The sequence below is a fragment of the Colobus angolensis genome, unplaced genomic scaffold (assembly GCF_000951035.1).
Source record: "Colobus angolensis palliatus isolate OR3802 unplaced genomic scaffold, Cang.pa_1.0 Scaffold42, whole genome shotgun sequence".
Taxonomy (NCBI): domain Eukaryota; kingdom Metazoa; phylum Chordata; class Mammalia; order Primates; family Cercopithecidae; genus Colobus; species Colobus angolensis.
The window spans coordinates 5606328-5628276 of record NW_012117599.1 but is presented as its reverse complement, the minus strand read 5'-3'; the positions used below and the strand labels follow the sequence as shown (position 1 = coordinate 5628276).

General features: G+C 47.7%; 1 protein-coding gene across 2 annotated transcripts in view; it reads left to right on the top strand.

Annotated features, from left to right (window-relative positions):
• The window catches only part of RFX8 (RFX family member 8, lacking RFX DNA binding domain), a 76676-nt gene that overhangs the window by 45503 nt on the left and 9224 nt on the right, over positions 1-21949 (top strand). The window contains exons 4-11 of one of the 2 annotated variants that reach the window (XM_011956591.1): positions 85-148; positions 6909-7019; positions 7605-7658; positions 10381-10494; positions 11958-12108; positions 14744-14802; positions 16560-16716; positions 19168-19262. In XM_011956591.1, coding sequence (XP_011811981.1) covers positions 85-148; positions 6909-7019; positions 7605-7658; positions 10381-10494; positions 11958-12108; positions 14744-14802; positions 16560-16716; positions 19168-19262 — 805 coding nt within the window. The remainder of the gene's footprint in view (positions 1-84; positions 149-6908; positions 7020-7604; positions 7659-10380; positions 10495-11957; positions 12109-14743; positions 14803-16559; positions 16717-19167; positions 19263-21949) is intronic. The other variant, XM_011956590.1, reaches the window with a different exon arrangement.

The following is a 21949-nucleotide window of genomic DNA, read 5'->3' as shown; positions in this document are numbered from 1 at the left end:
ACCCTGCTGCAAAAGAAACTTCATGCTTTGCTCAGAGACAGGTGTCTTGCTAAAATTACTTCTCTGTTTTCTGTTCCTTCACAGTGGAGATGCCATCGCCTTTGAAAAATCTACTAATTATAACAGCATTATCCAACAGGAAGCAACAGTGAGTGTTGAATCAAATAGATTTACTATAATAGACCCAGACCCAGCAATACCAGTGATTGCTTAATTTGATCCAGCTATTTTTCTGTGTGTAATGTTCTTACTCCGGGTAGCCCCTAACCGTTCACCCATCTGACCATGAATGTTCAGTGCCCACCACTTTCCATACACTGTGCCAAGACAGGCATAGTCTCTGTCCTTAAGGAACCTACTGTTTGGCTGCACATTCCCTGCTTAACTGTGTTTCTTCAGCTAAAATTAAAAAGGATATATAGGCTGTTGGCAATAAATGTGTCTGAAGTGTCTCCCTATTACAGTTACAGCTCTTTGAATTAGGACACCAGAAATATGAATAACTAATGTATGACATGAGTTGATTTTATTTTAGTGGGCCAAAACGATATGATAGTACTTGGATACTGTCTTAGTGCGGGCTGCAAATTACCATTGACAGAATGGCTTCCACAACAAACATTTATTCCTCACAGTTCCAGAGGTTGGAAGTCCCAGGTGCCAGCGTGGCCAGGTTACGGGGCCCTCTTTCAGGTTGCAGACGACTTCTCATTGTGTCTCACGTGGCGGAAATAGAAGGAACAAGCACTAATCTCATTCACGAGAGCTCCACTTCTGTGACCTAATTACGCCCAAACGCCCCACCTCCAAATACCATCACTGGGATTAGGGTTTTTTTTGTTGTCGTTGTTGTTTTGAGATGAAATCTCATTCTGTTGCCCTGGCTGGTTCAAGCGATTATCCTGCCTCAGCCTCCCAAGTAGTTGGGATTACAGGTGCCTGCCACCACACCGGCTAATTTTTGTATTTTTCATAGAGACAGGATTTCACAAGTTGGCCAGGCTGGTCTCGAACTCCTAGTCTCAAGCGATCTGCCCCCCTTGGCCTCCCAAAGTGCTGGGATTACAGGAGTGAGCCACCACGCCCAGCCGGGATTAGGGTTTTAACATATGACCTGGGCGGGATACCAACATTCTGTCCATAACAGATACTGTCTTGTTGACAAGTGTCTTTGAACAGATAACCTTTTATAAATGTGTTTTGTGACCAGCTTTCATGAGGGGTGAATAGGTTGTGAAAGAACAGCTAAAAACAAACAAAGCCTCTCTACTTAAGTAGAACACAGTTTTGTAGTTGGGAAACTGAGCTAGACGTGGAACAATGGGTACCACGTCGAGTGGGCAGTTCAGGCCATGGGTGGTTTGGGAACTCCAAATTGGGGGTGGGGGAGAGGGGCTATGGGAGGCAAGAGTGATTAGGGAGCACTGCACTAAAGAGTGCGGTTCCTACTGTTCCTGTGACAAATTAGCACAAACTCAGTGACTTAAAACAACACAAATTTATTACCATACAGCCCTGGAAGTCATCATGTCAACACCATTCTTACCAGACTAAGATCAATGTGTTGGCAGAGCTGTGTTCCTTCTGGGCCTTCTAGAGAAGAATCCATTCCTTCCCTTTTCCAGCTTCTGGAGGTCTCTCCCGTTCCTTGGAGTTCGAGACCAGCCTGGCCAACATGGCAAGCCCCATCTTCAAAGCTAGCAAAGGCAGGCTGAATCCTCACGCTGCAGTCTCTGGCTCCCTGCAGCTGGGAAAGGTGACTCTCTCTAAAGTACCTTTATGATGACGTGAGGCCACTTGGATAAGGCAGGAAAACCTCCCGTCTCAAGGTCCTTAACCTTAATCACATCTGTAAGGTCCCTTTTGCCATGCAAGGGAACACAGTCATAGGTGCCAGGGATTAGGACATGGACATTTTTGCGGTGGAGAGGCCTGATTCCGCCTGTCACGCCGCCCTTGAGCTGGTCCTGGAGGGGGTCGCTGGCTCCTCTCTTAGGAGGGTGTTCATTTTGAGGGTGTAGCCTGCATTGGAGCCGGGAGGTGATGACAAACGTGTGTGGAACCCAGCGTGCATGTGCTGGGGAGCAGTGCACTGGGCGAGGTAGGTGGAGAGGACCGGAGGGCACAGAGCTTGTCAATGCTAGGCAGAGAACTTGGATTTGACCCGGGAGACCGTGGGGCACCATCGAGGCATCTTCAGAAGGAGAGTAACAGGATACATTTGTTTTGGGGGCAGTAATTCTGGGAACAGTGTCTTCAAGGATGCAGGAAGGATCAAAGGCATTCAGGAGAATTGATGGAGTAACCCAGGGGTGGTAGATGGGGCCTGGTGGAGCAGGTGATGGTGGGAAGGCATCACACATCAGACTCCCAGGGGCTGACACCTAGTGCATGCTCACTAAAGAATGAGTACATGAATGGTAGCATGTATCTCTAATGACATTTCTTGGGTCTATCGAAAATCTCAAACTGCATTTAATATACCTAAAGAATCTATGTAGAATTTCTCATTTTTTTCTTTCTTTTTTTGGAGATGGAGTCTCGCTCTGTCGCCCAGGCTGGAGTGCAGTGGCCGGGTCTCAGCTCACTGCAAGCTCCACCTCCCAGGTTTACGCCATTCTCCTCCCTCAGCCTCCCGAGTAGCTGGGACTACAGGCACCCGCCACCTTGCCCCGGCTAGTTTTTTGTATTTTTTAGTAGAGATGGGGTTTCACCGTGTTAGCCAAGATGGTCTCAATCTCCTGACCTCATGATCCGCCTGTCTCGGCCTCCCAAAGTGCTGGGATTACAGGATTGAGCCACCATACCCGGTCTTATTTTTTTCTTTGCCATTTTTCAGGTATAGCTTTTTTTGGATACATATTTGTCATTATGCAGTATTTATTTATTTATTTTACTTTTTAGAGGCAAGGTCTTGCTCTTTTGTCCAGGCTGGAGTGCAGTGGCACGATCCCAGCTCACTGGAGCCTCCAACTTCTAGGCTTAAGCCATCCTCTCACCTCAGCCTCCTGAGTAGCTAGGACTACAGGTGTATGTCACCATGCCCAGAAATGGGTTTTTTGTTTCTGTTTTTTTGTTTTGTTTTAATTTTTTTGTAGGCTCTTACTATGTTGCCCATGCAGGTCATGAACTCCTGGCCCCAGGCAATCCTCCTGCCTCAGCCTCCAAAAGTTCTGGGATTGCAAGCATGAGCCACCACACTCAGCACAGTATTTATTTAAAAGTTGGTGGATTTTTAAAGACTGATACACAATAGATGTATATATTTTCTGGATACAGGTGATACTTGGATACATTTGTATACTGTGTAAAGATCAAATCAGTATAATTGGGCCTTAATCAGGTATCTTTTCTTTATCTGGAGGCAGCCAAATGATTCTCGTCTGGGTATTTGAAAATATCAAATAGATTTTTGTGAATTATAGTAACCCTACTGATTGATCAAAGCCTAGGTCTCATCTCTTCTGACTGTCTGTCTGTGTACCCACGGATCAACTTCTCTGCATCCCCTTCTTTGCTTTGTTAAGTTGTTTCCACACTGAAATTCCTCAGCATGCTTCCTGAATGCCTTCTGCTGCAGAAAATCTTCTGTAGGGATCCACACTTTAGTGGCTCTGTACTCTACTTTTACTTTAGGTTTCTGGTTGTTCATGTTCTAAAGAAATATTTCAATTTATGATTTTAAAAATACTGTTTGTGAAAGACCAATTCTTTTCACAGTTTCTAGTGAAAGGATTATGCCTATAAGTAATGTCTATGGAGGAAGAGATCTCAGGGAATTGACTTCAGGAAATCATGAATTTGCTCTTTATTGTGTTGTGTAATAAAACACTTTTATATTCTCCCTGTAATCGTTTCTTGAATATCTTAACAGTACATTGTCAGATGTTTTCTTCTGAACAGGTGAAACGGTGTTATATGTGCCATGGTGAAATGTAGAGATTTCTGTAGCATTTGTCAAAGAACTGGCTGCCTAAGGCTGCGGTTCTCAGCATGGGCATGCAGAAGGCTCAGTAGGGAGGCTGGTTATACATCTGGAGTTCTCGTCTCATCAGACTCAGCAGAGGCCTGGGAACATGGATCTCAAGTGCCCCAAGGGATTCTGATGTGTTTGAGAATGCTGCTTTGGGAATACCAGCAGTAATACTCAGAGAACACTGACATAACCAGGAGGTCAGTGTGAGTGCACTGGAAAATACGGATATAGTTGGGGTCTTGCAGTATGAGAGGTTAGCCCAGAGTTGAAATTGAGGATTCCTCAGTTCTCTAACAGAAGCACCTATGATCAGGCCAATGAGCTTCACGGAATAGCTCCATCCTTCTGTATGATCAACTTGAGCATCACCCATACCCATATACGAGAAGACCTATCTTTTTTTCCTGTTTCAAATTTTTTTTTTTATTATACTTTAAGTTCTAGGGTACATGTGCACAACGTGCAGGTTTGTTACATGTGTATATATGTGCCATGTTGGTTTGCTGCACCCATCAACTCGTCATTTACATTAGGTATTTCTCCTAATGCTATCACTCCCCCAGCCCTCCACCCTGACAGACCCTGGTGTGTGATGTTCCCTGCCCTGTGTCCAGGTGTTCTCGTTGTTCAGTTCCCACCTATGAGTGAGAACATGCAGTGTTTGGTTTTCTGTCCTTGCGATAGTTTGCTCAGAATGATGGCTTCCAGCTTCATCCATATCGCTACAAAGGACACGAACTCATCCTTTTTCATGGCTGCATACTGTTCCATAGTGTATATGTGCCACATTTTCTTAATCCAGTGTACCATTGATGGTCATATGGGTTGGTTCCAAGTCTTTGCTATTGTGAATAGTGCCTCAATAAACATACGTGTGCATGTGTCTTTATAGCAGCATGATTTATAATCCTTTGGGTTTATACCCAGTAATGGGATGGCTGGGTCAGATGGTATTTCTAGTTCTGGATCCTTGAGGAATTGCCACACTGTTTTCCACAATGGTTGAACTAGTTTACAGTCCCACCAACAGTGTTAAAGTGTTCCTATTTCTCCCCGTCCTCTCCAGCACCTGTTGTTTCCTGACTTTTTAATGATCACCATTCTAACTGGTGTGAGATGGTATCTCATTGTGGTTTTGATTTGCATTTCTCTGACGGCCAGTGATGATGAGTATTTTTTCATGTGTCTGTTGGCTGCATAAATGTCAAGAAGACCCATCTTCACTCCGAATAAAGCCAATATTCTAAAATGTGGTGTGAATGAGGCTTAGACAGCACCCAATGGAGAGACCCCTTTGAGCTGTCCCCTCTGTGTTCCTGCTTTATGTATTTATTTAGACATCTATACCCCTACGTCATTCCAACAGTATTAATGGGAGAAGTTTTAACGTGGCATCTCCATAATATTGTGTGCATAGTATTCATTTTCTCCAGGGGAAGAGTCAGTTGCTTTCATCAGATTCTCAAAGAGGTTCAGAATCACAACAAGAGTTATGAAGGACAGACTTCAGGGCACCAAGAGGACGGTTGAGCATGCTGTCTAAACTTGCGTGATCCTCAGTGAAGTACTGGTATATACTGGGGCATCGGAGAGGAGGAAGACACAGTGGTGCCTGTTTTCCGGTGTGTGCAGCACTGCGTGTGATGGTGGCTGAGCTCACTCCTCCTCTAAAGGGTGGGCACAGGTGATCAGAGAAGCTGCCCTGCCCTCTGATAGAAACGTACCAAAACCCACAAAAGCAATTCTATAAGCGAGTAGCTTAGTGAGGCTTGGGGTGCATAAGGACTGGGCAGGCTAGGGATGGAATGCTGACCTTGGAACTATAGGGTCAGAGAGCAGGTCATGAGGTTGGAGAGAAAATGAAAAGTCACAGTCTGGCGTAGCAGGGTTGGCAGCTCAGTTTTCGACTTGGAGGAATTCTTTCATCCTACTTTATTGTAAGGGAAATTATTCAAGAGCAGTCTGTGAAAACACTGATGAAATCATTTCAAATAAAATGGATACCCTTTATTCAGACCAGGAGGAGCCCTCATGCCTCCCCGTGCCCAGAGGGGACAGCAACATGAGTGACACAGGGAGGCAGGGAGGAATGTCACACTTGCTTTCTGCCATGCCACCTTTCTTCCTCCTTCCCATCCTATAATTGGCTTTTTTTTTTTTTTTTTCTGAGATGAGGTTTTGCTCTTTGTCGCCCAGGCTGGAGTGCAGTGGCACGATCTTGGCTCAAGCAATTCTCCCGCTTCAGCCTCCCGAATGAATAGCTTGGATTACAGGCACCCGCCACCACGCCCAGCTAATTTTTGTATTTTTAGTAGAGACGGGGTTTCACCATGTTGACTAGGCTAGTCTTGAACTACTGACTTCAAGTGATCCACCCGCCTCTGCCTCCCAAAGTGCTGGGATTTTAGGGCATGAGCCACCATGCCAGGACCTGTAATTGGTTCTTCTAAAGGAAAGTCCATGCTCCTCATTTTCCTTGTTGGCAACGGCCCTGAGATTTCTCATACAACCAACCGTTGTTATGATATAGGCAGGATGACCCAAACAGGGTATGACTTTATTTCAAACAAACAATTACATGGACAAGGGTTGTAGAAGTGTATTTGTGATATTAAATAATTCATAGATAATAGTCTTATTGTACATTGCTACAGAGGATTTAGAAATAGATGATCCCAAGAGAGATACATTTGGTAATATATTAAATCCTGTCCCTTCCCTGATGGCCATCGTTCATAGAATTATAGACAAAAATTAGCAGCATTTGGAATAAAATAGGAGAGGAAAGCTGCTGGAATCAGTAATGTGTGCAGAGGTGTGGCTAAAAGGTTACATACCATATTAACTTAGAGTAGTGTAATCATAAGATGATTTATATGCCAAAAGAGTATCTTATTTTAAAGACATAATCCATTGCACAAATGATTTTTAGTGTGAAGATCATTCACCGATGAAGAGAGACCCAGTTGGATCCCCTTTGTCTGAATTCAGGAGATGTCCATTTTTGGAGCAAGAGCTGGCAAAGAAATACTCTTGTAATGTGGTAGGTTTGCACTCCTGGGGCGATCAACCTTTCATGCTGTGTGATGCTTAGGGCAGTAAATAGCTTCCTTTTGTGCCTGTGGTTATAGTTGTGTCACATGGAATAATGTTTGCCTTTGCTGCACACATGAGGACCAGCAACCTTCCCTGGCTTGATGGTGTTCATAAAGTTTAGGGTTCCTATCACATCGTACGGCAATGCTCCCCCTGGGACTGCTGCTTCCCCAAGACAAAGAAAGGAACAGATACATGGATTTTCTAGAAATTAGGGCTGGGGAATTATGGAGGGGGAAAAGTGAAGTTTAGAAAAAAAGTCAACATTTGTTGGCCTTTGTAGTGGTAGAATGAATCTGCAAGTATGAGTTATGACATTGAAATGAAAGCTACATGAACTACCAGCCTATAAGGTCTGCGTTCATTTATAGAAACAAACAAAAAATATGCTATGGCCCAAGTGAAGAGCCCAGCTATTGTCATTTGAGAACTGCGACAAGAGTGGCCTCTGAGAGCTTCGGAAAAGTCTGTGAGGATCAGTTCATTTCTGAAATGGCCCACAAGCTGAAATAATTTTCCATATTCTTCCTAGATGGCCTTCCTTGCTGATGAATACTGCAACTATTGTCGAGACATTTTACGAAACGTGAGGAACCAAGAACTTGAGAGGGTAGGGTTTTATCTATAAAATACAAGCATTTATGACTCATTATTCATCATTTTTATTTGAAGAGACCCCATCAACAGATGTCCAGTGATAGCCCACTGCACTGAAGTGCTTACATGCTATGCACCTTTGTCGTAGTTGTTGAGTTCTTGAAGGTGACATTGATATTCAGTGTAATCAGTTGGAAATTCTCCAAGGTGCTAATACAGATAACTTTAGGCTCTAATACAAATTCAGCTATTTTTTAGATCCTAATTCCGCTCATTTTGAATAAAGTATTGGTAATAAAATTCACCCTGGAATTTTCAGTGATGCTGAAGAGCCATTTTATTGATATGCGCTAACTGAAGATGGAGTAGGACTTTGCAGCTGAGTGATCTGGCATGGGTATTGTCACGATTGGATTTTATCCTAGAATTGGCTGTGGAAAACATGAATAGATCTTTTAGCTATTCTGAGTTTCATCTTCTGCAGTGTGAGATGAAAATCCAAGGAAACAAGTGCACATTCAAATGAGAATTTTTTCCTGATGCTTTAGTATATTCTAAGCACTTCAACTTTGGGTGATAACGTTCATTCAACACGATTGCATTTACTACCTACTCGGCGTAAAGCATTCTAGTGAGGGAAGGACCAAGATGCCTTCAGGATGGCCCCTGTCCTGTTGATGCAATGTTACAAATATCCATCCACACTGGATATCTGACATATTCCTTTCCTCCTTCACTTACTCATCAAATATGTATTTAATTCCCACCCCGTGACCAACACCGTTACCAGGACTAGGAAAGTATTCTCCATAAGGCTTGAGAAGTTAGTAGTCTGGTAATGAAAGGAGCAATGTTACCCAGTAAATATGATGCAATGTGGAAAGTTCTAGAACAGCTGCACGATTAGACTATTCTGGGTGCCCAGAGAAGGCCAGGGAGTGCTTCCGCAGCAGGCCACGTTGCTGCTGACTCTGGTAGGAAAGGCAGAGGAGCAATAGACAGAAAATGGGGTAGGAGAGGGATTCCAGGTAGAACCCACAGTGCAGGTAAAGACAGCATGATGTTCACAGGCATGATGTGACAAAAAGGTCACTGTGACTATATTTCATTATTTCTTTTCTTTTCTTTTTTTTGAGACGCAATCTTGCTCTGTTGCCCAGGCTGGAGTTCAGTGGTGCCATCTCGGCTCACTGTACCTCCACCTCCTGAGTTCAAGCGATTCTCCTGCCTCAGCCTCCTGAGTAGCTGGGACCTACAGGTGCCCACCACCACGCGATGCGGCTAATTTTTTGTATTTTTAGTAGAGACAGGGTTTTACTATGCTGACCAGGCTGGTCAGCATAACTCCTGACCTCAGGTGATCTGCCCACCTCGGCCTCCCAAAGTGCTGGGATTACAGCCGTGAGCCACCGCGCCCAGACTAGATTTTATTATTTCTAGAGAAGAGAAGCCAGAGGGGAGGTGGGAAAGTAGGCTGATGCCAGAAAGGGCCTCGGATGCCCCAGGAAGAACTCTGACTTATTGAGAAGACAGTGGGGGAGCAGTGACAATAGGGCTTGGCCATCGTGGAACAGAGAGGCAGTGAGGAGGTTTTGTCACAGTTGAGGTGAGAAGCGACAAGGGTTGGTTCTGAGGCAGTGACGGTGATATCAGAGAGAAATGGGTAGGTTAGAGAAATATTTCAGAGGACAGCGCAACAGGTTTTGTGACTTGGACGCAGGTGGTGAGGGGTGAGCAGAGGTAGGTCTGTGGTGGTGGCTCCACCCAGACCCCCCTTCCCCAAAGCGCCATGCTCCAAGGTTCCCAGCCTGAGAGAACAGGGATTGCTACACCCTGTGTTGTATTTTTTGGAGTCTCTTTGGAGAAGTCTTCTCTAGAATTCATGCCCTGATAACAGGATTTTAAATCAGGGCCTGTGGCCAAGTAATTCAGGAGTTGACCCTAACTTCCTTGACGACCTACGCATGGGGCCAGTGCCTTGTCTAGTGTCACTGGCAGGTCCTAGCACCAGGACCAGGGGAGATACAACAAGGTTGTGATGGCTCGCAGTATCTGAGCCTGTGGAAATCCCAGACAGGCAAGAGTCTCTATTGGCTGCAAAGCCGATCAGTCACCTGGTTCAAGAACGGAAACTGAAAAGTCAACATGGGAAAAAAACAGAAAAGAGGAGCCGCCATTTTGATGCTCCACAAAGTTGTCCACATAAGTCTTTAGAGAAAACTCCTGTGTAAAACCACACCAGTCCCCTTTTCCTTCCACAGTCGTTAGGCGACTTCTAACTTGATGGCAAGGAGGAGGTCTCGTAGATTAAGTACTGTCACACCTCTCTCTGAGCGGAAAAACGATTGAGGCAGTCAGTCAGTCAGTCAATGAACATTTGTTCTCTCTCGGCTGTGCCCTATGGCCCAGTCCTCATCCTAGTATAATCAGCTGGGGCCCCCTTGTGGTCAGAAACAGCTTCCCTTCTAGAAACTGCCTCAAGAAAATAATAATGTTCTACATTATCTCATCCAACTGGCAGGTGCTTTCAGATGAGTTGTTGGAAAGAATTCTATCAAAATACAGCCTGGAAAAGCTGAGAGGCAAAGCTTTACACGCACTGGAACAAAATTCATCCCATTGTCATCCGGGGCTAAGGAAGTATCTATGGGAGGGTTAGTCTTGCGAGGTGGAAAAAGAGTTTTGGCGATATGCTCTGTTACTTACCGCAGGTGGAGGACTTGCTTACTTCCTTCTGGAAGTCTCTGCAGCCAGACACAGTCATGCTGATGTCATTGCCTGACGTGTGCCAGCTCTTTAAATGTTACGACGTCCAGCTGTACAAGGTAGGAGGACACGTGAGTCTCTAGGGTATATCCACTGCAGAAATTGCCGGCAAATGCTGGGTTTGGACCCACAGCTCCACCTCTCTGCAGTCCCCATGGTCCTCTCAGGAGTGAAGAGTGGGATGTTTGGACCAGGAGCCCTTTGAGCTCTGCCTGACACTCAGTTTTCGTTTGTGAATTACCTCATGGAAACCAAAAGCCAATGCACATAGTGACCTCTGGTCCCATACCAGTGAAGCCCGAATTGAGTGGAAGTTCTCTCTCTGGGAATTTCTGGAAAATAAGACATTCTAAAATGAATAATTGGAATAATTTTGTAATATGCATAACTGCCAGGGTTTTTGTTTTGCTTTGCTTTGCTTTGGTTGAACCTCTATCTCTAAAGTGATTGTATTTGGAGGGTTGTATTTGCAGGGTCAGGTCTGTATCTTTTCTGGGTTAAAAATGTGTTCTCCTTCAGCGAGTCACAAGCCTTACCTTTTATTTGAGTTTTTTTTTTTTTTTGAGACAGAGTCTCGCTCTGTCGCCCAGGCTGGAGTGCAGTGGCCGGATCTCAGCTCACTGCAAGCTCCGCCTCCCGGGTTTACACCATTCTCCTGCCTCAGCCTCCCGAGTAGCTGGGACTACAGGCGCCCGCCACTACGCCTGGCTAGTTTTTTTTTTTTGTATTTTTTTTAGTAGAGACAGGGTTTCACCGTGTTAGCCAGGATGGTCTCGATCTCCTGACCTCATGATCCACCCGTCTCGGCCTCCCAAAGTGCTGGGATTACAGGCTTGAGCCACTGCGCCCGGCCTTATTTGAGTATTTTTAAGGAAATCATCTAGTACTTCCAAGTTTTCAACACAAAGGTTGAAAACTGGAAGCTGGGTTCAGCCCTTAAATATGTTTGGTTTGACCCACCTAGTACTGGCCGGCATTGTGTGATTTTTTAAAAATATTTGAATCACTTAACAATCTTAGAAAAATACTTGAGGCCAGGAGCAGTGGCTCATGCCTGTAATTCCAGCGCTTTGGGAGGCTGAGGCAGGTGGATCACGAGGTCAGGAGTTCGAGACCAGCCTGGCCAAGATAGTGAAACCCTGTCTCTACTAAAAGTACAAAAAAATTAGCCAGGTGTGGTGGCATGAACCTGTAATTACAGCTACTTGGGAGGCTGAGGGAGGGGAATCGCTTGAACTCAGTGAACTGAGATCGCTCCACTGCACTCCAGCCTTGGTGACAGAACGAGACTCCATCTCAAATAAATAAATAAAAATGTAGGAAAAGAATTCCAACTGTGGCTGCACCAGTCTGACATCCTGCACGGGAAGCAGTGGCCAGGCTGCGTGATGCTGCCCCCTCAGACTGGGTGGGGACCCACTCTCAGACTTCTTGAGACCTGCCCTGTCCCTGTGGCATGGGTGAGCTTCAGTCACACCTGCACCATCAGCAGAATCATAGTGTCTTGATACTTTTGTTGTAGGAGATTGAGGATGTTCTCCTTCATGACTTCTTGGAAGATGTTTCTATTCAGTACCTGAAATCTGTACGGTTATTTAGTAAGAAATTTAAGCTGTGGCTTCTTAATGCTCTGGAAGGTTTTCCAGCCCTCTTGCAGATCTCCAAACTCAAAGGTAGGTTTCAATGAAAAAAATAAATTCTGGGCTGGTGCAGTGGCTCATGCCTGTAATCCCAGCACTTTGGAAGGCTGAGGCAGGAGGATCGCTTAAGCCCAGGAGTTTGAGACCAGCCTGGGCAACATAGTGAGATCCTGTCTCTACAAAAAAAAGTTTTAAAAATTAGCTGGGTGTGGTGGCATACACCTGTAGTCCTAGGTACTCAGAAGGCTGAGGCAGGAGGATCACTTGAGCCCAGGAGGTCGAGGCTGCAGTGAGCCGTGATCATGTCACTGCACTCCAGCCTGGGTGATAGAGCAAGACCCTGTCTTTAAAATGAATGAATGAATGAAAGAATGAATTCTGTAAGCATAGATGAAGCATCTGACTTTCACCCTGGGCAGTAGGTTTTAGCTGCTACCCCATGCACTCAGCTACAGTCCGGAAGACCCAGCCTGATGAGGGTTTCTGACTTTTAGTGCTGGTGATGGATTTTTGTGCTGATCCAGCCACACCCTTTTAAGCTATTTCTCTTCTGATTACTCACATGGACTCAAAAGTCCAGGTCAAGGTGTTCTACGTGTGGATATTCACCAGGGCATTCACGTCTCACACACGAATTGCACCATCTCTCTGCTGAGTTTCTAGAATGCTTTCCCCTTGGGTCTGACTGCCAGGCTGCAGTCTCTGAATGCTGCTTCCACCAGGCTATTTATCTGTTCAAGGCCTGCAATGGCTTCCGAGCGTGAGCCTGAACTGCTCTGTCACCTGGTCCAGTTCTCTGTAAATCTGCCCTCTTTGTGCCCCTGCAACTCCATGCTCCTTCAAAGGCCAGCCCACACCTGCCATGCCCTGTCAGATCGTCCTGGAAATACTCATTTTCTCCCTCTCACCTTTGTGAAGTTTTTCTATCATTGCCTGAAGCTCTCCAACTCCCCACGGGGTCCCACCCTCCTTGGCCAGCTCAGGGCCATTTTCTCACCAAGCCGGCGCCAGTTATTTCCCCACGTTTTTATGAGTCTTGCTTCCTTGGCAATTGTTTCCGAGGTAGTGCAGATAGGGCACTTCTCAAAGTGCCTGTATCATAGGACCGTGTCTAATCACCACCCCCCGCCCCGCCCCCCCAGTGTGTTCACTACTCATGCTGAGTACCCTGATCCAGTTTGCCCCACTTGGAAATTTTAGGGACATTGCAGAAGGTGAGACTGGGACTTGCTGCAAAGGGGTCCAAGGAGTGGGGAGCAGAGCCTCGCTCCAGTTTTCCTGTGCTCCTTTAATACCTGCCTGAATTCAAGCCTCTGTCTCTTCACACTCTAGGCTACTTCAGCAGTTTCCTAGTTGGTCATCCTGCTTCCATCCCACTCCCCAGCCACACTCTCCTGCACCCCCAGTGATCATTCTAAAGCAGCAGTTAATCAATTACCAGCCTTCCCTGGCCTCCGCTGTCCAGATGGCCCACTCTCCTCCCCTGCTGTGCAGTCATTCAGTTTGGCCTCTGGTCCCATCCCTGTCTCCATCTCCCCGGGGACTCCCATGACCCAACAGTACTGTTCGGCAACACTAGACTGGCTGTCCCCAGAAAAGGCCCTTATTCCTGCCATTTTCTATGCTCGGACTGCCTCCTGCCCCATTTCTCCTGGCTAACTCCTACCTACGCGTCAAAACCCAGATTAAACGTCACCTTCTCAGTGAAGCTTTCCTGGATACCTTCTTCCAAACAGCCTCCCTTTCTTCCTTTTGCTCTCACATTACATGGGAGCACTTAGGCTGCTTTTGGGATGTGTTTTCATATCTGGTGACCCACCCTCTGGAGCATGAGCCCCTTGAAGAGAAGAGCTGTCCTCTTGCATCCATCAGCTCAGCAGCCATCCAGCAAATAGCTACTGAGCAACCACTGTACAAGTGTTCTCCCAAATATTTGTCAAATGAATGAATGCATTCAAGAGGAGAACACCTGTTTCTATGTGTTTCTTTTTCATCCTTTCCTTTGATTATTTTCCAAGGAAAGCACTGTAGGATGAGAAAGTTGGGGGTGCTCAGGATTCCTGGGTAAATACCCTAAACTCCTCTGAGTACCTGTCTTAGTCCAATCTGGCTGCTGTAGTAAAATATCACCAACTAGGTGGCAGTAAATAAACAACAGAAATGTATTGCGTGAAGTCCAAAATCAAGGCACCCACAGATGGGTGTCTGGGGAAAGTCTGCTTACTGGTTCACAGACGGCTGTTTTTTTGCATTGTCTTCACATGGTGAAAGAGGCAAGGGGTCTCTCTGGGGCGCCTAATCCTCTTCATGGGAACTCCACACTCAGGACCTCATCACCTCCCCAAGGCCCCACTTCCTAACACCATCACAATGGGGGTGAGGTTCAACATATGAAATTGGGGGTGTGGGACACAAACATTCAGATCATAGTAGCACTCATGTCAGATGCTGGGGCTACTTAATTTTTCTGGCACATGAGGACATTTCAGCCAAGTGCCCCCTGCCAGGATCTCATAGCCACTCAGAGAGGGCCAGTGGACAGAGGGTGGGGAAGTTGCAGTTTAGCCAACTGTGCCTTTCTACCCCAGACATGCGCCTTCTCTTCCCCACTGCCCACATGAGAACTTGACGTTATTGTATTAATGGCCATGTGTGTTGTTCTTAACAGAAGTTACTCTATTTGTCAAAAGACTAAGAAGAAAGACGTGCCTTTCCAACATGGCTAAGGTAGGTTTCAGCCAAGCAGATAGGAGGGAACAAGGCAGTTTCCTGAAAAGAGGTGAAAGCTCTAAGTCCCTGTTAAGAGCGGGTGGTTGCTCTGTCCACCTGGAGGGCAGAGGGCAGGCAGGGTGGCCTTGCCTGGCCACTGGCAGAGGAGTCCAGGTGGGCCCCCGTGACTCAAAACTAAAAGCCTGCCCCCTTTCTGCCCATCCTCAGGAAGGCTCCAATCTCCTGGCTTTCTCCGGGCAGGAGGGAAAGCAGGTCAACATTTAAAAGATGCCCAATGTCCTGGTGTGGAGGGCTCATACCTGTAATCCCAGCACTTTGGGAGGCCGAAGCAGGCAGATTACTTGAGGTCAGGAGTTCGAGACCAGCTTGGCCAACATGGCAAAACCCTGTCTCTATCAAAAAAAAAAAAAAAAAAAAAGTACAAAAACTAGCTGGGCATGGTGGCACGTGCCTGGAGTCCCAGCTACTTGGGAGGCTGAAGCAGGAGAATCTCTTGAACCTGGGAGGTGGAGGTTGTGGTGAGCTAAGATTGTGCCACTGTACTCCAGCCTGAACAACAGAACTAGACTCCATCTCAAAGCAATTTTTAAAAAAGACGTCTGAGGGAGGCCCCACACAGAGGTGCCAGTGTCAGAGGTAACAGGGTGTCGTAGCAGAGTCTGTGACAGACAGACATACCCTTCACCCGTGTGTGTGGCCCTGTGGACTCAGTGTGGCCAGGCCGCCAGTTACTTCAGCTCTGACCTTTTCAATCCTGGGTTGATTCAGAGAAAGGTTGCGAAGGGCTGAAGAGAAGATTCTGTGATGCTGGCACCCGGCTCGTGGGCTGTCAGGCGTCTTCTCTCAAGTCCTGCGAGTGCCCTATCAGGACAGAGCCTGGGGACCATCACTCTTCTCCAAATCAGTCTCCACTGGGAGGATCCCAGCTGTGGCTTCTGTGACCCTGAGCCGGGCCCCACCCTGCCAGTGCAGAAATGGGGTTGTGTCTCACTGCCAGTCACAGCCAGTCCTCTTCTCCAAGGGTCGCACAGTCCTGACTCGGTTGGTCTGGAAATGACACGGCAGCGTGCTCTTCCTCTCAACCCAACCCGAGCAGCAAGCGTGGGTTCTGAAGCCCGTTCCTGCTCTGAACCTTATCTTCCCACTTACTGCTCCTCAGGAAAGTTACTTCACACTCCAAGAGACCTCAGTGTCCTCCTCTGTAAAAGGGAGAGGTAACTCGTGCCTTCTCCCAGGACTGCTGTGGGGACCACCAGCTGCATCCCAGGCAGTAGGACAGTGTTGGGGACTAGCTTGTCCCCATTTGACAGATGAGGATATCACCTCCCAGAGGCCAAATTCCTCATGGCCAATGCTCCCACGAGGAAGGGACAGCCAGCTTCCGAATCCCACAGCCGTTCGCTCAGGATTGGTGCAGCCTCTGTCTACACCTTCCTTGTAGAGGCTCAATCCCCGGGCTCCCTCGCTAGAGTCATTCAGGTGTGGGGTGAGTGTGGTGCAGAGAAGCAGCAGCAGCAGTGCCAGACAAGCCCTGAATGCGTCTTCCTAGTGATGCATTCTTTCTTCTTCCACAGTGGCAGTTCTAGAATGTGTGCAGTTTTAACCTTTTCATTGTTTAAGATTTTCATTTTTAATGGGTAATACCCGCATCAATGTTTCTTTCTCCCCCACAACAAAAATCTTGGCAATCTGGGGAAGAGTTAGGCAAAAATGACAAGATTGAATTAAGTATTATGCCTCCCCATTATCTTTAGACTATGAGAACGGTACTGAAAAGTAAGAGGCGTGTCGGCGTTCTGAAGTCAGATGTGCAGGCCATCATCAATCAAGCCACTTTGGCTACTTCTAAGAAAGCCCTGGCAAGTGACCGGAGTGGCACAGATGAACTGGAGAACAACCCAGAGATGAAATGTAATCCTCCTTCTACAGCTTGCTTTACTGGCGTGTCAGGCATAGGTTTGGGGCTAGCATGGCCATCGTTAACTCATGAATTTCTTTTTTTCTTTTTTTTTTTTTTTGAGACGGAGTCTCGCTCTGTCGCCCAGGCTGGAGTGCAGTGGCCGGATCTCAGCTCACTGCAAGCTCCGCCTCCCGGGTTTACGCCTTTCTCCAGCCTCAGCCTCCCGAGTAGCTGGGACTACAGGCGCCCGCCACCTCACCCGGCTAGTTTTTTGTATGTTTTAGTAGAAACGGGGTTTCACCGTGTTAGCCAGGATGGTCTCGATCTCCTGACCTCGTGATCCGCCCGTCTCAGCCTCCCCAAGTGCTGAGATTACAGGCTTGAGTCACCGCATCTGGTCATGAATTTCTTAATAGGGGTAGAACTTTATAACTCTGATGTTCTAAGTTGGCTGCTCACACTTCTCTTCCTGTAGTGGGGTGATGAACACCCCAGGGAATGCCCTGTCCCTGTGCTCCCAGGACCTACTCCAGGGCCAGACAGGGCAGCAGTGCTGATATCTGTTATTTGAGTTAATGAATGACCAGATGAGTGTGCTTGCTGCTTGACCGTATTTATCTCCAGAATATCTCCTGTGGGGGAAAAGTTTAGTTCCTGCATCTGTGTCTACAGGCACAGACTCCTGTGTCTCCTCAATCATGCCTAAATTGCCTTGAGCTAGATGTCTGCCTTGCCACATTCTCCCATCACTCTTGTTACTTGCAATGTGAAGTTTAACAATGGTGCTTTTACCATATTTCATTCCTTTCCAAACAAGTGATAGGAAGCAGGTGGATATTTTCACCATTTGCTATTGATCATTGTCGTTGTTTTTCAAGAAAAAAAATCCCCCTGCCATAAAGAGCTCGCATTCCTGGCTGGTGTGTGTTGTTGCCTCCCTGGGGAGTGAACATAGTGGCAGGAGGAGCTCTCCAGACTCAGGGAGGACCTGGGAGGCAGGGAGCTGCAGGATGGTTACCGATTATGAATTATGGGCGTCTCTAGGCCCTCCTATCATGGCTACGGGGAGGGTGCCAGGCTCCCCTGTGTGTGCCCTCTCCAAACACTCGCTGCCAGGATGCCCCAGGTAAGTCGAATGGCCTTTCCCTCTGTGGGCATCACTCCTTGCTAGTACTCTCAGCTGTGTCTGCAGCTGCCCGCTCAGTTCCCATGAACCCCTTCGGGCTGGCAGCTGTGTCTTACTCACCCTGGGCCACCCAGCATTGCACTGGCCCGCAGGAGCACTTCAGTGTTTCGTGACTTGATGCATACAGAATTCAGGAGTGCACAAAAGGACCACCTGTAAATTAGCCCATCCTCCTCCTTTCACCTTTAAGTAGGACTGGCCTTGGTAGGGTTATGCCAGTTATTAAAATACTAAAATGTATCATCCCTGGTTGTTGGTAAATGACCTCTGACTGCTCCCCTCCACTGTCCTGTCCCTTGATAGTGTCCCCTGGCTGACCCCAATCCCAGATCCTCCCATAGGGCACTTTTTTTCCCCCACCAATCCAGCAGGCTTCAGAGCCATTGGTAGGATTACTAATTCTGATTAGTAGTTTCTGCAGTTCTGATTAGTAGGAACACAAAAAGTCCCCCTCCCAACTCACTGGCTAACCAAGCCCTGCTCTTGCCCCCAGCTAGATCCCAGGGAGTCCCAGGAGGGCATGAGACGCCCTCTCCAGGTGCCTTCCAGACTGCCCGCTGGTCTGGCCAGGGCTCCTGTGCTCCCACTGGCATCTTCGTGAGTCCCACCAGGAAGATGCAGAGTTCTGCAGGCAAATGCGTCCAGCTCCAAGTCCAAGTGCACCTCCTCCAAGCCTCGGGGGGCTGCTGCAACCGACTCAGTTTCCCAAACTCTGCTTGGTATGCAGAAGCACTCAAAAAGCCTGGACGGCCAAAGGCTGTTCTTTCCCTATCAGTGCTACCTGTGCAGGTGGAGGACCCAGAACCTTGACATCACACCAGGCTCCACCTAACTGAGTGCATAACCGCAAGCAAGGCGCTCACCCTCTCTCAGCAGCTTTGATGTCTGCCATCACTTCAATGACATTAATAAACCAGCCCTTTTTTGAAGATGGCAAGGATAGGTGAGGTCATGTCTATATCATTCAGTGAGCTCATCTGAAGACAAGGTCTGGATAATTGCAAGGTGTACTTACGGTTTCAAAATATTTCTGTTTCAACAAGCAGCAGAGGTGGCTCACAACAGGTATGTCCATGTAATTCTGAATAGATGACTGCAGAGGTGACAAAGCCAGCCTCAGGACATCCTCTGTGTTCACAATGAGCGTGAGGCCCTGGGGAGTCCGTCCGAGCTATTGTTCAGTAATGTTCCCAGGTTACCCGGTACACAAATACCTACAGAGAAATTCGGCTCTGCTGCATGCAATCTTTTGTTTGTTTATTTTGTGTCTTTGTAGGTTTAAGAAACTTAATTTCTTTGCTGGGAACATCAACAGATCTCAGTGTGTTCCTCAGCTGTCTGTCTTCACATCTCCAGGCATTTGTGTTCCAGGTAGGAAGCTGTGACTTAAAAAAAAAAAGTGTTGACCATTCTAGATAAATGAGTGCCCATTGACTAGGGGATGGGAAAGAGGCTTCTTAGGCTCTGGCTGGAAATGTGTCAAGGCTGGCCTGGGTGTAAGGGCAGGGGATGGTCTCGAACTCTGTAGCAGGTGAAGAATGGGGGCCGGGGGGAGCACATCACATAATGTGTGTGTGTGCGCGTGCGCATGCACATGGATATGTTTGGGTGCATGGGAGTGTGTGGGAGTGTGTGTGGTGTGTGGGAGTGTGTGGTGAGCATGTGTATCAGTGTGTGTGAACGTGTGTATGTGGATGTGAGTGTGGTGTACCGGTGAGTGGGTGTGCATGAGCGTGTGCAGTATGTGTGTGGGTGTTTGAGCATGCATGGATGAGTGTGTGCACAGGTGAGCATGTGTGTGATTGTGTGAGCATGTGTGTAAGTGGGTGTGGGTGACTGTGTGTACAGGTGTGTATTGCACCAATGGGATTGTGGAAGAAGAGGAGGGGTTTTGTCTGTTTTAGGGGGAGAACAGTGCTGGTCTGCATGTTTTGCAGACACGTTCCAGTAGAGTGTCTGGCTTGATTTCAAAAGGCCAAAGACGGTTTGGTTGTCGACATGGGCGGGTTTGGTCCTTCTGGCCAACGGCTCTTGGGAGTTGCTTCAGTGGGATCCTGGGCTTGATTTTCATCATCTTCTGTGGGGTCAGTCACCTGTGGAGAGCTGAGAATGCCTTGAGAGAGGCCACGGCCCCTCGCTCCGTGGGCCCAGGGCAGGTGGGGAGAGCTAGGGGCTGTAGGTTAAAACCTAGAGGGAGGCCAGGCGGTTGCTCACGCCTGTAATCCCAGCACTTTGGGAGGCCAAGGTGGGAGGATCACATGAGGTCAGGAGTTCAAGACCAGCCTGGCCAACATGGTGAAACACTGTCTCTACTAAAAATACAAAAATTAGGCCGGGCGTGGTGGCTCAAGCCTGTAATCCCAGCACTTTGGGAGGCCGAGACGGGCGGATCACGAGGTCAGGAGATCGAGACCATCCTGGCTAACACGGTGAAATCCCATCTCTACTAAAAAATACAAAAATCTAGCCAGGCGAGGTGGCGGGCGCCTGTAGTCCCAGCTACTCGGGAGGCTGAGGCAGGAGAATGGCGTAAACCCGGGAGGCGGAGCTTACAGTGAGCTGAGATCCGGCCACTGCACTCCAGCCCGGGCGACAGAGCAAGACTCTGTCTCAAAAAAAAAAAAAAATACAAAAATTAGCTGGGCGTGGTGGTACATACCTGTAATCCCAGCTACTTGGGAGGCTGAGGCAGAAGAATTGCTTGAACCCCAGAGGCGGAGGTTGCAGTGAGCTGAGAGCCACTGGACTCCAGCCTCGGCAACAGAAGACTCCGTCTGGTCAGGCATGGTGGCTCACACCTGTAATCGGAGCACTTTGGGAGGCCAAGGCAGGCAGATCATGAGGTCAGGAGATCGAGACCATGCTGGCTAACACGGTGAAACCCCATCTCTACTAAAAAAACAAAACAAAACAAAACAAAAATTAGCTGAGCGTGGTGGCACGCACCTGTAGTCCCAGCTACTCGGGAGGCTGAGGCACGAGAATCACTTGAACCTGGGAGCCAGAGGTTGCAGTGAGGCAAGAACGCACCACTGCACTCCAGCCTGGGTGGCAGAGCAAGACTCTGTCGCAAAAGAAAACAAACAAACAACAAAAACCCTAGAGGGAAACAAGGCAGCCCAGGCCCCACCTCTGGAGACTTTGTGCTTGCCAAGGCTGAAGTGGTTGGGAAAGGCCTTGAAGAGAAGGTGGAACTTAAAACTGGGATACAAAGCATGTGTAGGGTTAAGATAAGCTGAGAGAGGGGGACTGGGCATTCAAGAGCAGGAGTGAGCTTACCTAGGAAGGAAGGAGCGGTCCACACTGTGGGGAGAACAAAGACTCCGAGGGCCTGGGGCTGGCAGCGTGGCTCTGGGCTTTCTCTTTAAGTTTCTGGCCATGTTGTGGCCACTCCCTTCTGCCGCCTGCCTGACCTTGTCTGTATCTCTGAACTCTCAGTTGAGAAGAAAGAGGAGAAATAATGACTGAGACCAAGAAGACTGCTGGGGACTTTGGGGTCTTAAACCTCCTAGATACGAACCAGAAAAATCCTCAGGAAGGAACTAGAAAGCCAGTTCCAACCCCTGGCAGGTGTCTGGTCTCATTTGCTTCTTGAAAATAATTATCCCAGATTCTGTATGGTTTTTATTCCTCCTGTTGATCTTAGGCAAAGCTTATTTGTAACAACAGTGACCATGTCCAGAGCTGAATGGCTACTGAGACATTTATTCATTTGCTAGCTGAAGGCTTATATTATACATTGTCACAGACAGGAGCTGTCCATTGTCTGTTCTTTAAGTGGAAGCTAGAACTCAGCCTCCAGCTTTAATCAGATGGACCCGCTGAGATCATCACTACCAACCCTGCCATCCTACATCGTAAACCACAGGGCACTGTGTGTTTCCCAGGTCTCCATCATTGTGCCTTCTGCCTTCACAAAGGAGGCACATTAGAAAAATAGTGTTTTGCCGGGCGCGGTGGCTCTGTAATCCCAGCACTTTGGGAGGCCGAGACGGGCAGATCACGAGGTCAGGAGATCGAGACCATCCTGGCTAACATGGTGAAACCCCGTCTCTACT